Source organism: Xiphias gladius, chromosome 21 (assembly GCF_016859285.1).
Source record: "Xiphias gladius isolate SHS-SW01 ecotype Sanya breed wild chromosome 21, ASM1685928v1, whole genome shotgun sequence".
Taxonomy (NCBI): Eukaryota; Metazoa; Chordata; class Actinopteri; order Istiophoriformes; family Xiphiidae; genus Xiphias; species Xiphias gladius.
This window is the reverse complement of record NC_053420.1, coordinates 721,936-739,192: the sequence shown is the minus strand read 5'-3', so window position 1 is coordinate 739,192 and position 17,257 is coordinate 721,936. Positions and strand designations below refer to the sequence as shown.

General features: G+C 46.9%; 1 protein-coding gene across 1 annotated transcript in view; it reads left to right on the top strand.

Annotated features, from left to right (window-relative positions):
- Positions 1-17,257, top strand: part of LOC120783473 (metabotropic glutamate receptor 7) — a 264,890-nt gene that overhangs the window by 221,694 nt on the left and 25,939 nt on the right. The window contains exon 8 of the mRNA XM_040116524.1: positions 1,600-2,535. Within this exon, the coding sequence (XP_039972458.1) occupies positions 1,600-2,535 (936 nt within the window). The remainder of the gene's footprint in view (positions 1-1,599; positions 2,536-17,257) is intronic.

Genomic DNA, 17,257 nt, shown 5'->3' with positions numbered 1-17,257 from the left:
CCGTCCTCTGGGCCGGAGGTTCACTGTGTACCTACCTACAAATAGCCACAGATACTTGTCAGTGTGCATGTTGCGGAGTAACACCACGGGCAATTGTGTTGCAGCCTGTCATGTCATCTGCGGTGGTAACTTTGCATCAGGGATTTTTTATATTCCCTGAGTTTAGCCTGTAAGGCGGTGCCCCCTCCCAGGCAACGCGCAGTAATTACCCCACAGATGTGTTACAGGAACTGGATACCGGACTTAAAGATGGCGCCCACTCACACACTTGTGGGTTGTCTGTAAGACGAGCTCAGAAAAGATCCTTCTCTCGCTGTAGTTTTATGTCGCTTCAAACTCATTGAGCACATAAAACTACAAATATGAAGCCAGCGCACCGAGGCATTTTTTTTAAGCTTTTTTAAAACAGAAAAAAACAGTCTGACAACAATGACACTGAGGTAGAAGCAGCTCCAGAAGGAGACGATAAGACAGACAGATAATGTTAGATATGAAGCTACACTGTCAGCCGAGAGGCGCAGAAGGGGTGTGTGTTGATAAGTAACGGAGGAAATGTGATCCTGAGAGCAGCAAAGCATCCTGCATACTTATAAGCAAAAGTCATGATTTGAAAATTTATCAAAGTAAAAGTGGGCTATTCAGAAAAAAGGTTCCGGTGAGTTTTACATTATTTTTATTATAACATCATTATATATTATAATAATGGATTATTATTAGTCATGCATTAATGTATAACAGTAGGCTACAAGACTTTTTATAAACTCATCATATGTTTGTTATGTAAAATGTCAATTTTAGAAAAAAAAAAAAAAATAATAATAATAACTTAAGTAAACTACAAGTAGTAAAGTAAAAGTACCTCAAATATGTATGTAAATACAGTGTGTGGGTATACAGGGTACTCACCTACAGACAGGAACTCCTAGACCTAGTTAAACTTCACGCCTTGCTCATGTCAACCACCAGCCACCCCCCACCCCTGTGGAGTAGTCCTCCTGCTAGGATGTCAGTTCAGAGCAGAGCTATGATCCAGGTTGAATTCATCTATATTGATGTTCGGCTAATAGAGCATTCATTACTCATTAGCAGCTGTCAAGCCGTCAAATCGATGAGACCTTTGCTTTAGTAACAAACCCCTTGTTTAGCATCAGCGATGCACACTAGAAGATCAAATCAGCAATAAATCTGAGACTCGGAGTCAGTTAAAATGGTTTTCACAGCATGGTAAGCTTTGAAGTTTCGCAGTGTCTGCTTTGGTTTCAGATGTTTTTCCCCCTCACCTAGGGTTAAGGTAACGAAAATTTACATTTTTAGGAAGTTTTCATTTCAGCATAATCCAATTTAACACGAATGTGATTTTCAACCTAAGATAACTCTAGGGAAGTAGACAAAATTTTTATATTTCCAATTTGAGATAGGAGTGCAGAATGAAGAAAAGTCAGATTTAACAGATTCTAATGACTTTTTGATTTATGGTTGTATTTGGGGCAGTTTTGTCTTGTGTTCATCACTGACTCAAGTCAACAGTTTACCTACCTTTTTATTAACTGTTAAGTCACTGAATCTAACCGTTGGTTGTCTCCTATGCTCTCTCTCCAGAATGAGGACATGCAGTGGCCCCGGGGGGAGCAGGAGATTCCCAGCTCTGTCTGCAGCCTTCCCTGTAAAACCGGCGAGAGGAAGAAGGTGGTGAAAGGCATGCCCTGCTGCTGGCACTGCGAGCCCTGCGACGGGTACCAGTATCAGTACAACGAGTTCACCTGCAAACTCTGCTCCTACAACATGAGGCCCAATGCCAACCGCACGTCCTGCCAGCCTATACCCATCATAAAACTGGAATGGCACTCACCCTGGGCAGTGATTCCGGTTTTCCTGGCAATGCTCGGTATCATCGCTACATTATTTGTCATGGCGACGTTCATACGGTACAACGACACGCCGATTGTCCGAGCGTCGGGCAGGGAGCTGAGCTACGTTCTCCTGACTGGGATATTTCTGTGTTATATCATCACATTCCTCATGATCGCCAAGCCAGATGTTGGTGTGTGCTCGTTCAGACGGATTTTCCTGGGTCTGGGAATGTGTATCAGCTACGCCGCCCTCCTCACCAAAACTAACCGCATCTACAGAATCTTCGAACAGGGCAAGAAGTCGGTGACAGCGCCGAGGCTGATCAGCCCCACCTCACAGCTGGCCATCACCTCCAGTCTCATCTCGGTCCAGCTGTTGGGGGTGTTAATCTGGTTCGGGGTGGATCCACCCAACACCATCATAGACTATGACGAGCAGAAGACCATCAACCCGGATCTGGCACGAGGGGTGTTGAAATGCGACATCACGGATCTTCAGATCATCTGCTCGTTGGGTTACAGTATCTTACTGATGGTGACGTGTACTGTTTACGCCATAAAGACCCGCGGGGTCCCGGAGAATTTTAACGAGGCCAAGCCCATCGGGTTCACCATGTACACCACCTGCATCGTATGGCTGGCTTTTATACCCATCTTCTTTGGCACGGCGCAGTCTGCGGAAAAGGTAAGAACCCATGGATGAAACGTAAGTAGAAATGAAGGGGGAAACTGCAGGATGGATGAATGTTTGGATGATGGATAAAACTGTGCCATACGCTTGTCTACGAATAGTAGCGTTACAGAAACTTAACTCTCCACATTACTGTCATTTTTTTCGTTTTACAGTTTGCACTCAATTATTTTGATGCTATATTAGAAACAAAAGTGCAGTTTTGAGAAGTGGTGACAAAAACGCCAAAGTTGTTTTTCAATTTCCAAAAACAGCAAATTTACGCAAATTTAAATTAAGTGGTTTTTGTGTTACAGTTCAACTGTCACCTTATGCTGAGGCAAGAACCCACAGCTTAATTATGGCTACATCTGTTTGACTGAAAGTAAGACAGAAAGGGAGAAACTGGGAAAGAGCACTGGGGAAGCGTTGGACAGTTGTATGAACATTACTCATCCTATTCCGCTCTCCTTGCAAGCCTTTTGGATGACTTCATGTTAGGGTTCCAAGGGGACGTTCCCCAGGCATCGTGCTGCGTACGCATTTACAGTGTCTTCAAGTATAGCGTGGTCTCTCTTCACGTGAGAGTGAGGGAGTCATGCAGTCCACCAAAGAGAGTGTCCAATGCCAAGACCGCACCAAAGCAGGATCCACAACCGATCAACCAATACTAGCTTGTTACTAAACTTAAGCCCAGTGAGCCGGCAGACACACTCAGTTCCAAAACTCCACACAACAAAGAAGTTCTCCCGCAGTTACAGGTTCACCAACCCAACTCACAAAGGTTCAACAGAGGCGTTTTGAAAATTTCCATACCTCGTCTGTGTGGAAACAGCCAATTAAACAATGTGATGTCATATACTGTTGGTGTGTTTCCATTCACCTGTTTTCATGAGCATTTTCAATTTGCATTTGGAAAATGTGGAAACAGCGGAAATTTGTTTAAGGAGAAAAAAAAAGTTTTATGCACGGCTGAGGTGGCAGAGTTTGTGCAACGGTAAACATGGTCCAAAATGACGCTGGAACAAAACTCCAGCTGTTGTCTCTACAAAGATTTTCCTCCGACATCACAGCTGCTTGTCCAGCTCTGTTTACATTCATTAGTTAGCAAACACCAGGTATGACTGAAATTTCTGTGAGCAGAGGATTCTAAACGACGAAATCGGCGTTGTACAAACCATTTTTCTATGTGATAGTTTTGTGAAAAGAACCAGAAACAAGGCCTGTTTTCACCAAACTCAGGCCGAAACTGAATTCTCTTAGATGTGAAGAAAGTTGTAGGATGTAGGAAACTTATGTGACCGTACGTTTTCTCACAATTCTATGAAAACTATTGCTAAACAAAACGCGTCTCTACGTTTATTGAAATGTTGAAGTTTGTCGTCAAAATGTTTCACAATTATTGAAGTTCATGCGAGGTCTGGGCATAGGTGACTTAGATTTCACCATTCACTGTCAAAACCCCGAATTCGAATGGCAGTGACGAGATCAAATAAACTCACATTTAACCTACACATATGCAGAGTCATTTTGTACGTTCAGGTCCATCGTCATTGTATTCAGGTAACACTCAGAATTTCAGCCGTAATATGCACGTTTTTTCACGTTTTTCGGGAGAGGGTCACCTAAGACTTCAAGGAGAGAACCATATGTTGACTGTGATACTGTGCCCCCCCAGGCCAGACAGGCTACATCCAGCCCTGATTAAAAGCTAACTTAATGTGTTATGAAGTTGTCATTGCTGTGTTTGCAGTTTTAGATCACAGTTGGCAGAGAGGCATCAAATCCATGGAGAAAAACTGTCGATCACTTTCATGGAGCTCCATTCAGTAGGTCCTGTCCCACAGCTTTTACTCCATAATTTTCATTATTAGCCACAGAAAAAATTCTTAGAAAAACACAGAGGTCCCTGTTTCCCTCAAAGAGCACACTCTCCGTTACGCTGCAACTACAAATCGTCAACAAATCACAATATAGCAAAAATCCATGTCAAGTGGAGTATTACTCCATCATTCATAATGGGTGACTATCGCTGTTGTGTTCCACTTTATTAGCCTGGAGTCTTCCAGATGAGCCTGATCTGCCACTGCAAAATAATCTCATTCCATTTGTGCAGAGAGACGAAGGCTTTCATACGAAACTCAATGAGCCACATTTTGCAGTGAAATGAAAAAAAGGAAGCAATCAGATGAAAAACAGACAGTTATGATTTTCCTGAAACCAGAGGAAATGTAATGCCCATCTCGTTGGTAAAATATTGAACGAAGAGAGAGACATATTTCTCGCTATCTGTCCGTTAGGACCTCAGGTGCCATTTGTTCTCATCATCTACGTGGTCCTGATGAAGCAGTGACAGTGGGAATTTGGTAAAGGACAAGAGGTGCAATCCCAAGGTGTGAGGCTGTGTTTGCATAGGTGGTTACGCGCCGCAGAGACTCGGTGTGACCGTGTCGTCGCGGTTGTTTCTGGGTTACAACAGGTTGTGAAAGCTCATTTTCACCAGAGAGCTCAAGCCGAAACTGAATTTTGTTGTAGTGTTCTAGGATGTGGGAAACTTGTTAGAAAAGGTTCTTACCATAATTGCGACCTTCACGTCTTATCACAGCTTTATGAAAACTGTGGCCAAACAAAACGAGCCTCTACGTTTAGCCTCGGTGAAATGTGGTGTGCAGTCTGCTGAACGACGTTAATAAGCTTTCGTGCACTGCCGGGATAAATAATCACCATGTGAGCTCTGTTGAGTTCTGGTTTGTGTCCCCACAGATCTCTTTACCTTCTCTTTGTGACTTCGGGCTACTTGAAATTCATGGGGTCATGCTGCTCAGTGCGTTTTTATTCTGCCTGCCTTTGTTCGAGGTGGCCACACCCCAGATAATACTCGAGTACCCGTTTTAATATGAGAAGTTACAGTATATTGACCATACATAGGAGTGCAGATACCGGTATGCAGCCGTGCTAGTGAACTCCGCCTTCTGCATGTGGCCACTAGTTCTCATCAACGTTACACCTTATGTCCCCCTCATGTCCTTCTGTCCTCTCTTGCCTCCTTTCCTCATCTGACACGTCTTTCATAGAAGATCATCCAGGAATGAATCGAGACGCTCACCGTCGTAATTTTGATAGAATGTCAACGTATAGAGTGTTGGTGGTTTAGTTTGAGAGAGAAAACAATTTGTGAAATTTGAAAGATGAGGTGATTGTCAAAGTAATGAAAAGTTCTCCACTGTCCAGTGCGCACTGGCTGCTGCTGCGCGGACTGCGTGACGAGTTTTGAAGAAGTGAACGTGAACACACAAAAAGAAGTAAGCACCCGGGCAGACTTAGGAGCTTTTCTAGATGCTTGATGCGGCTTCTCTATTACCAGCTACCAGCAGAGTGAATTTAAATTGCATTTTGATTAAGTACAAATATCCGTCTAATACCTAAGGTGCTGGTGATTGAAGTTTCGGAATAGAGCCGTAAACCCAGCCAGAAACAGAGATTAAGAGGGTTCTGCTCTCCCCTTCATCCCTGAGGAGGAGGAGGAGGATGTGTGAGTGTTATCGGCGGCCCAGGTGAAGAGTGTCCGGGCCTGACACTGTGCGCTCTGGGCTTGATCTTTGGCAGAGTCATTGGAAAGACTAAGCCTCTCTGCTGGGCACTCAGCATTAAAGAGACGGACTGGGGTAAACCCCTGTGATGGACTTGTGTCCTGTCCACAGGGACACACTTGTCCACCGAAAATGCTTCAGGCCACAGAGGCAGTGGATAAGCTGCCTGGCAGCGTCTGTGCGCACGGAGGGAAATCCTGTCGCCTGCGGCAAAACGGTGTCGCACAGTTCATCAAGAAAGAGTTGAGCCTTTTTCACGGAAGGTGTTTCGGGAAACTTTTCAAATGAAGTGCTCTGAAGGTTTTTTTCAGACCTGTAGTTTGTTTGCTCGGCTCTGAATCAGTGGATGAGTTTTCCTTGGTTCGGTTTCATGTCACAGAGGAATTTCAGGAGAACCGAAATGAATTAAACAACGCAGGTTTAAAAAAACGGCCTCAGTCTTCTTCCCAGTGGACTCTGGCGCACCTTGCTTGTCGTATGAAAACAAGCCAGACCAACCGAAGCACTGTGGGAGAGCAGAAATGTGATTTTAACATCATTTCAAAATCTAACCTGCTGTTAAGTCCAGCAGCTGATCGTCAGCTTCTCAGAAAGCAGTCTACTGGTCCGTTTCGGACATGGAGGGTCTGTATCTACTGTGTCACCAGAGAAGGCAAAAAAACTCATCAGCTTAACTGAAGTACAGACTGACCTGTCACCGAAACTGTCCAATCTCAGCTCACCTCAGCTTCCTACAAACATACGGGCTGGATCGGCGCTCCCCAGCAGCTGCATCAAGGAGGTGGATAAACTCTTTACACTAGAGGAGAAAAGAAAATTCATTATTAGTAACGATACTCTGCATAAATAGGATAAAGTCAGGCGGTTATTGACTTGATATCAAGGAGCTGGATCCGTGATGGAAAAGGATCATAAAAGGCTTTGCAGTAGACGGAGAAAGCAGGAGCGAGATAAGAGATCTGCGGGGAAGCCAGAGATGAAGCAGGAAAGCACAGAGTGATCTGTGGTTGGAGGAAAAAAGAGAGGGGGGGGGGGTGACAGGGAAGAAAAAGAGAAGCAGAGAAGACAAAACAGAACAGGAGAGACACAGACGGGGGGGGGCAGAGAGAGAGAGAGACTGCATCATACAGGGGGTTTCACCTCGAGAGAGAGAGAGAGAGAATGGAGGAGGGGGGAGAGAGAGAGAGGAGGAGGGGAGAGAGAGAGAGAGGAGGAGGGGGAGAGGGAGAGAGAGAGAGAGGAGGAGGGTGAGAGAGAGGGGAGGATGGGGAGAGAGAGAGAGGAGGAGGGTGAGAGAGAGAGAGAGGAGGAGGGGGAGAGAGAGAGAGAGAGGAAGAGGGGGAGAGAGAGAGGGGGAGGAGAGAGGAGGAGGGGAGAGAGAGGAGGATGGGGAGAGGGAGAGAGAGGAAGAGGGGGAGAGAGAGGGGGAGGAGAGAGAGGAGGAGGGGGAGAGGGAGAGAGAGGAGGAGGGGGAGAGAGAGAGAGAGGAGGAGGGGAGGGGAGAGAAACAGTGAGAGAGAGAGAGAGAGAGAGGGAGAGGGAGAGAGAGAGAGGAGGGGGAGAGAGAGAGGAGGAGGGGGAGAGAGAGAGGGGAGGATGGGGAGAGAGAGAGAGGAGGAGGGGGAGAGGGAGAGAGGGGGGGAGGAGAGAGAGGAGGAGGGTGAGAGAGAGGGGAGGATGGGGAGAGAGAGAGAAGAGAGAGGAGGAGGGTGAGAGAGAGGGGAGAGGGAGAGAGAGAGACGGCATCATACAGGGGGTTTCACCTCGAGAGAGAGAGAGAGAGAGAAAGGAGGAGGGGGGGAGAGAGAGGAGGAGGGTGAGAGAGAGAGAGAGGAGGAGTGGGGAGAGAGAGAGAGAAACAGTGAGAGAGGGGAGAGAGAGAGAGAGGAGGAGGGGGGGAGAGAGAGGAGGAGGGGAGAGAGAGAGAGAGAGGAGAGGGGAGAGAGAGAGAGAGGAGGAGGGGGAGAGAGAGAGAGAAACAGTGAGAGAGGGGAGAGAGAGAGAAAGGAGGATGGGGAGAGGAAGAGAGAAACAGTGAGAGAGGGGAGAGAGAGAGAAAGGAGGATGGGGAGAGGAAGAGAGAAACAGTGAGAGAGGGGAGAGAGGCTGCATCATGGGGGGACAGACACAGAGAGAGAAAAACAGAGACGGGGGAGAGAGAGAGAGGCTGCAGCATTGAAGGCGGGGATGCAGAGAGAGAGAGGAAACAGATGGGGGGGGGCTGCATCGTGGGGGGGGGCACAGAGGGAGAGAGAGATTTCAAACCTTCTTTATTTGCTTTCATCACATCAGCAACAGACAAACACAAAAACCAGAACAACGTCACCGCTCCACACTGACTAGAGTCATTACCTCCTACGGCTGCTGGAGGGCGCCGTGTCTTCAGCCTAAACTGGGGACGTTTTTCAGGATTCGCTGTCCGTCCACGCAGCTCAGCAGGACAACACACAGAGGGAATTTCTTACTAAAAAGACACAGCTTGGAGATGTTAGGACGGACTTAGATTCCACTCAAATGAAAAAGTGCTCGTGTTAGAAACCAACTTTGGGATGTATTTTTACACAGAACGAGGACCGTGGATGGACATCATCAGTATCGTTTACCGGGCTGGAATAACTCCACAGTACTCCACCCCGGAGGTTTCCAGTCTGGGAGGCGCCCCCCCCCAGGGGGGCACAGAGGGAGAGACGTGAGACAAAGATGCTGTGTGAGGTGACAGGTGTATGCAGGTGTTGTAAAAGCAACAGGAAGTTAGTTCCTGCAGCTCGTGTTCTGGTTTGACTGCTCACCAGCGGCTGCAGCTGAAGCAGTGGCTCAGGGAGGAGGTTAAGATGCAGCGGAACGCTTTGGGCCTGGTCGCTGCAGGTTGTGTCAGCAATGGCACTTCTTCTTCTCAGAGTCAGCACTCAGTCAAATCTGAACACACACAGACGTGAAACCAAAGAAAACCAAAGAACAGAGATGCTCCTTATCACTGCAGAAGTTCATTCAGAATCTTCCTGTTTTTAAGTTTCCCTCAGTATCACAGTGACCCGGTGACAGTTGTCTGAACGTCCACGGCTACGCTGAGAACAGGAGCTGGTCACAGCCGGTTCAGCAGCTTTTACTGGGACAGTCTGACTGAAGGGAAACAGATACAGACGAAAAAGAATGGACCTCCAGGTGTAGGCCACAGCTCACTCACTGAAACCATGGCAACAATATGCTCCCGCTTTACGTCCCCCGAAACCCCCGAAACATGGGAAGTGTAGTTCCAAAACTCGGAGCATGATCATTTACCAAGCAGAAGAAAGACGACAAATAATAATAGCAGCAAGAATAATAGTGTGTGTGTGTGTGTGTGTGTGTGTGTGTGTGTGAGAGTACTTGTAAGTCTTTGAGGGAACCAGTTTGAGTTATATACCAAACGGAGTGAGGACATTTTGGGAAAGTGAGGACATCTTGTCCGGTCCTCACACCTTCAAAGGGCTGTTTGAGGGTTCAGACCTGGTTTTAGGGTTCAGGTTAGAACCAGGTTTAGGTCAGAGACAGGGTGAGCGGCTGGGGAATGCACTATGTCAATGACAGGTCCTCACAAAGACAGAAGTACAGGTGTGTGTGTGTGCAGAGGATTGACGTCAGCAGCTGAGGGGAGCGGTGACATCATGGCCTTTACCGCTTGTCATTACCTACCTGCCCAAAGACGAGCAGAATACAGATGGGGGCCGAGGGAGAGACCGCACAACCACACACACACACACACACACACACACACACACACACACACACACACACACACAGACACAGACAGACACAGACACAGACACACAGACACACACACAACCACACAACCACAGACACACACAGACACACAGACACACAGACACAGACACACACAGACACAGACACACAGACACACACAGACACACACAGACACAGACAGACACACAGACACACACAGACACAGACACACACAGACACAGACACACACACAACCACACACAACCACACAACCACACACACACACACACACAGACACACACAGACACACACAGACACAGACACACACAACCACACAACCACACACACACACACACAGACACACAGACACAGACACACAGACACACACAACCACACACACAACCACACAGACACAGACACAGACGTACAACCACACACAAACAGAATTTACAGACACACATACACGTGCATGGACACGGGGAAGGAACCAAACACAAATACAAACGGGGGGAAGGAAGGAAGGAGGAGGCACAACATCCTCCCACGCAACACAAGTGTAAGACTTAGAAGTAAGTGACACTAATGAATGAGCTCATGCAGAGAGAGCTCGTGCTCTCGTAGTGTGTGTACCTGAACATCCACACACACACACACACACACACACCCGGGAGCATGCACGTTTATAACATGGACCATTCGAGTTTGATTTAAAAACAGCAGAGTTCTAATGATTAAGGCTCAGCCGAGCTGAAACAAAACCCAAAGACTCGACATGAACCCGAGTCAGATTAACACGATTGGTGGCGAGTCGTGTGGCTGCCGTCCACGCCGACTCGTGTGCGGTAGTACGCTACGGAGGTCGTACCAGTTCTTCGGGAGGGAAATGTGCAGGTTCCACTGAGGCTCTCATACACCTGAACGTTCGTGTCCATCAGAGTGAACAAACTGTCGCTTCTCTCTTTTCAAACTCGTGGTGTTTTTTGCTCGTGACTACAGTCGTCGGCCGGGACAAACAGACTTAGAGGTGCTTTTAAGAAGTTCCTCAGGTGAGCTGCGATAGTTGGACCAATGCATCGCGTTGACAGGATATGTTATGTCAAATCTAGAAGACAAAAAAGGATGACGATCGTTTCATTTTTCCTGCGTCGCAGAACCGTCTTCCCCTTAGGCCTCTGACGAAAGCGCCCGCACACCCAAACACGTGTGTTCATTTATTCTGGTCCGACCTCTGCCCCGCAGGAAGGTGGACCGATCCGCGCCGGAACTTACGCGAGGTCACCCAACAGAATATACTGGTTGTCCCGCCCTGACGGCACAGGCACGACCGTGAGGCTCAATAAGAGGAGGAGTCCTGGTCCTGGTGCCATCCTCCTCTGGTCGGATCCCGCTGCTCTGAAGTTCCTTTCACGGCTGCTGCTGTTGACAGAGGGAAAGACCCGGTGGCTCGCGTGAAGCCCGTGAGTCTCGATCCTCCTCGATCATCCTGATTTCTCGGGGCTTACAGCTGGCCTTCATCCCCACCTCCATTCCCTCCCACCTCCACGTTCAGTGTTTCTCCACGGGGAGAATGTTTTTGCCATCGTCTGTCCGTCTCTACGCCGTAGATTTTCGCAGCAATGCAGCGTCCTCCCCTGAGTCAGTAGGGATTTCAAGACGCGCCCCTTCTGGAAGTTTGTTGTAAATTTGCTGTATTTCATCCAACACGGCCCGCTAGCTCACCTCTCTCTCACTCATCGACATGGACGATTGGCAGAGTCAGAGAGAGAAGGGGAGAATTGGAATTTGTGACGTTACATTTGACGGTCGTCGAACCCGAACCCAGAGCGTGACAGGTTTCTGAGCCGTAGCTCACCGCCGCCGGTGTGCGAATGGCTGAATGGACTTTGGGTAAAAGCAGCGTGTAGATGCAGTCCATTTAGCTAACGTGGCTACAGCAGAGCACAAAGCTGTAAATCCTGCAGCTTCTTATCAGACATTCTAGTTACTAACCTCTGTCTCATCGCAGCCGAACAGCGTCCTTCCCTCTCTGCGGCTCGCGTCGTGTCACCTGCAGTTATAGAGCAAAATGTAAACAAACCATATTTGCTGAATGAGAGGTCAGATAAACACAGATGAAACTTTTAAATAAGTAAACATTACTCTTGTTCTCATCGGTAAGTTCATTGCCTAAAATGAGCCGCGAAACAGCGGCTTCTTCCTCTAGAGCAGAGTTTCTATTTTCAGGTGAGTCGGAGTCGATGCGTCGTTTTTTTTAACAATACACACATCTGACGTATCTGTGCTTTGGTAGAGGATCTGAAAGGGCTTTGACGGCAGGAGCGGATTTATTGAATATTTGAATCACACACACAGGCAGCCATATCTGTTAAATTTTAATCATAAGATAGAGAGCTTGTGCATACGACCATTTCATCTTCGATAAGTGCCTCATACATTTTTAAGGTTATTTCACTGGGTTCCTAAGCCTCAAACAAACTTTTATTTTTTAAACACCAAAAGCGCACGCTCACACAGACACATATATAGCCACATCTCTGTGCTACAGTGCAGGTTCTTGTAATGTCACATAATGCAGCGGGATTAGCCGCTGTGTGCTTAACAGCGTCCTATTCTTGTATTGATAAAAGCTGTTTGCTGTAGCCTGAAGAGGGATTTGCCCAATCTAAAGGCAACAGAGGTTTTTTGTGTGTATTCTCCGATGTGAACGCAATGGCAGGCTCACTCAGGATGTAGCGCCGAGAGAGCTAGCTTTAAGTTCAGGGTCCCGGGAGACTTGAAGAGTGTACAATAGATAGGTGAGATGTGTTTGTGTGTGAAAATGATGTCTGCCTTCCGCAGTCCTCAGATCAACATGCTGTGCTTTCAAATTTCAAACATATCCTGCAAGAACTTTCAGGTCACATTCCGCAAAAAGCTTTTTTCCAGGCGTTACGTGGAATTGCAATGTTCATCAAATAACAACAAAACCGTTGCCTCCGATACTTATTAAGGTTTTCATTCAGGTTTTGGGGTTGAGGTTAGAAATGACGACACAGAACCGCACAAACAACTCCTTTGTAGGTCAGGATAAGTTTTGAGAGTTAAGAATAGGCTAAATGAATGTTTGGGTCATGGACGCAAAAGACTGCTCTGGTTCAGTCTTCGTGGTCTGCTGTCAGAAAAATATGGTCCAAATATAAAATGACCCCTCCTGTTATTGTAAACAGGCTTTTTGAAGATACAACACAGATTCAGGTGAGTCCTATTGGATACAGCCACTTGAATGGGACAGTGGCCTCAGACTTTTCTGGACCCACCTGTGTTATTTCTCCAAGGAGAAGAAAGTCCTCGTCTGTGAAGACTCGCACAAGTGAAACATGAAATACTTTAAATCGTTAACACATCAAAGCAGAATGTAAACCTCATATTTATGTGTCTTAGGTCCTGCAGGTGAAACTGGACTACTTAAAAACTTTGAGGGCCGACCAACTAACCTTCACTATATAGGTGGACTTGACGTAACTCACTAGCCGAACAACCTCGAGGCCACGTCTTCCTGCCCAGTACATTTCTCAGGAATGGTTGGCAACATGGTGCAGGACTTGCTCAGTATCAACATTTTGTAAACTGCCCGATTAGAAACATTTCCCCGTTATTTCAGGGAAACGCAGAATTTGGTCGGCATTTGTGGTTTCCCTCAAATCTTTCCCTCTGCTTTGGCAAATCAGGAACTGTGTAAAGATCATTTGATTTGATCGTCAGTCCTCCGGGTGGAACAACACAGTATTTGTCATTTGTCCGTGCCCTCTACAACGACACTGACGTCTCCGTCGGTGGGACCAGCTCGTTTGTCTGTGACTTCAGAACTGTTACACATCACTGTTGGAAAATAACCAGTTCTGCGACGTGAAAACACTGAGGTTGAGGTTTGGTTCGGTTCGTCACATGAAAGACTCGTTCAGGTTTCAGGAAGGATCTTGGTCTTGGTTAAAACAAGCACTTGGCTGGTGTGAAGGGAGCTTCATCGTCATGGTTACACCAAAGTGGTTCACGTTACCGCACGCTGGTGGCCGCGGTTAAACGAAGCCAGTGTTGACTGCTGGTAGGAAACAGGAAGTAAACAGCTCCTTGGTGTTACAGTCTGGTCCATCGTTGATCCAACCACCCCCCCTCGTTCCGTTGATCTTCTAGAAAGCTAAAAAAAATGGTCAGACTTCGCTGTAGCTGCTGCGAAAACATCTCAACACGATGTCGCTCCATCAACAGAAATGAGAAGTGTGTCATCATCAGGGGTTTGCCAGCATGGGTTTTGAATAGAAACCTCTTGTGGACCCTGATGTCCTAAACGTTGACGTCATGCTTTTGTCTCTGGCATAGAGATGTGAAGACTGAATCCACCGTGACACGTTAGCACTTCATGAATAAATCACTGGGGGAAAAGTGTTTTCTTCAGGCCACAGACTAGCCCATGTCCCAGGAGAGTCGTACATCACCTTATGCAAAATGCCAAGGTCAAACATCGGAGACGTGTTCTGGTCGTTAAGGCTTAAACTGTCACTGTCCGACTTGATTTAACTGTGTGTTTTCCAGGTGAATCCCCGCGTCTATGGAGAGATGAGGGAGGGGTGGAGGAGGCCAGAGGGGAGTACAATATTTGCAATTCTAATATAATTTCTACATGCAGGATGCGTTTTATGGCATCCATTAATGTTTGTGATTTCCACCTGTCTCTCCTCCTCCTCCTCGCTTGTCATCGTCCTCACCTCTCTCATGCGTCTCTCCTCCCACTCCTTCTCGCCACTTGTCTTCCGTAGCGAGCAGTCGAGCAGAGTCTCCTGTAGGCGCTGTTGTGTCACCCTGCTCTGCTCAAGGGTGTAGGTTTGGTTTCAGAGGTGTGTGTGTGTGTGTGGGGGGGGGCATGTATACACATTAATATCAATCAAGCAAAGAAGTAACTGTATAATAACACTGGATTTCATATCATATACACTGATCACTGCAGGCTGATCAGTGTATATATACTGTAAGTATAATTATTTATATAAGACGTATGTGTGCGTGTGTTTGTATACACATGCGTATATATATATATATATACATGTGTGTATCTTTCAGCGTTTCCCTATTTGTTGGTGTTTCCTTTTTTTTTGCAGTCGTTTTTCTAAATGCCGATCACGTGTCGTCAGGTCGGTGAGAATCACTTTCAGATGTTTTCTGAAGCTGCAGCGTGTCACCGCTGAATACCGGTGACCAGTGCAGCTGCCCCCTGTGGTCTGAGGTTTCATTTAATATTATTGCAAAGCTGAGGAACATGACCCCTTAGTTGAGGCGCAGCTGCGCAGCAGCCTCACATACCTCCTCTCTGAAGACCTGAGCCTGCAGTCCGTTACTGTACGTCTGCTGGGCCGTCCTGGTTCAGGCTTTTCTCTGCTGCTTGAGGTGTCGAGCAGCTTCGCGGTTTTACGAGCCTCTGAATGGGAAAATGGAGACGAGCAGGAGGATTGTACTGAGGACCATATTCAAATGTTGTTACGTTAGGAATGTGCCGAACGGTGACGTTGCGCGTCTGCTCAGTGAAACTCCTGGGAAGAGACATCACCGGAGGGAAACACCTGGTCTCCACCGGGACGTGCCATCGCACGGTCCCACCGAGGCTTTCAGACCATAATCTGAATACATTTGGTCTTTTTGTGAGATTGTCTCGTCCCAGACTGTGGGAAAGATCATGTGCTATTTAGTTTGTTTTTTTTTTTAATTATAATTTTACTGATGTTATTTCTATTCTGTAAAATCTGTTGAAGACTTCCACTTCCTGTCTGTCCATCCGGGAAGAGGGATCCCTCCTCTGTTGCTCTTCCTGAGGTTTCTTCACTTTTTTCCAGCGCCTCTTGTGGTGGTTTTTCTTTATCTTAGATGCTGCCAGATTTATCATTGCTTATTTTTGCGCTTTTTTAATAGCGTTTCGCCCCAAACAAAGACAAAAAATGAGGAGACATTTAGCCTTCCTGTGCTACATTTGACCTTTTTAATCATCATGACAGAAGAAGTAAACAATAATAAAATCAATCTCCACGTTAAAAATGAAGACACATCAGCTGATCCCTGCAGCAAAGACTCGTATGTCCAGTTAAAATGCATGCAAACTTTTTTTTGTTTGTTTTGTTCTTTTACAACATTTTTTTTTTGGGATCCATTTCTTGTCACATAACTCCTATGGGGGGGGCTTTGGTTTGAAGACGTGTGGAGACCACTGGTCTAAAAGCAGCTTTTCACTGTTTGAAGGAATTCATGGTAAATCAATGTGAAATTTGAGACTGTCGGCAGCTGCCTTGCTAATGTTAGCTGATAAGCCTACATCCAGACATCATGGAGGGTGTGCGAACCCTGCAGCTTCACTGTGAGGGCCGGGGCGCTGCCGCGTGCAGCCGCCAGCGCCGAAGATAAAGAGTCCTGCCCAGATTTACCATCGCGCTCCTGTAACGGTCAGACCCACGATAGTTTAAAAAAGGACCAATTTCCGAACAGCATCACCAGAAATACCGTCTCCTTGATTCCACGCATTCTTCTCCCCTTGCATTACCCACAAGGCACCTGGACCTGTGACAGTTGGGTGGGAGGTTGGGGCGTGTTACGCTAGTAGAAGCTAATGTATCCTGGAGCATGTGGCCGAGATTCCTCTCACTGATTCCTCTCACTCTAATTGCATCTAAAAAAGGATGAAAAGCTAAATGTTTCAAAAGCAAACATGAGCTCGCTGCATCAGATGATCCGAGCTGACGGAGGCGATTCGGCCCTTTAGCCCCCGACAGACCGTCTCCTGCCGTAACACACAAATGAACTCACGCTGGGTCCGCTGCTGTCAAATCGACCTGCTACCCAACACCATGTAATCTGGTTAAATGCAGCCCATCAACATCATCCCCCCGACTTTCTCTAACCACGGTGTATTGATTATATGTCGTGCTGTGTGTGTGTGTGTGTGTGTGTGTGTGTGTGTGTGTGTGTGTGTGTGTGTGTGTGTGTGTGTGTGTGTGAATAGAGGCTGTTGTGCACTTTTTTCTGACCGTGACAGACACATTGGGATTCTTCGTTTCCTCTGGGATTTCTGCACTAGCACTTAATGCACATAATAAGCTCAGTTTAAGACAACACACACACACACACACACACACACACACACACACACACAAACACACACCAGGGCAGGCACTTGCGGTCTCAAGCACAGACACGGTCCAGGAGACACACACACACGCACATCCTCGCCCAGCCCAAGTTCAGAAAATACACACCGGGCTGCAGCTAATGATTATTTTTCTTATCGATATATAATTGAATCTGCAGATTATATTGGCGATAAATCATTTAACGTACAAAATGTTTTCAAAAAGCTTGTTTTGTCCAAACGCGCAGAAAAATGACTGAAACGGTTGATCAGTGATCAGGAT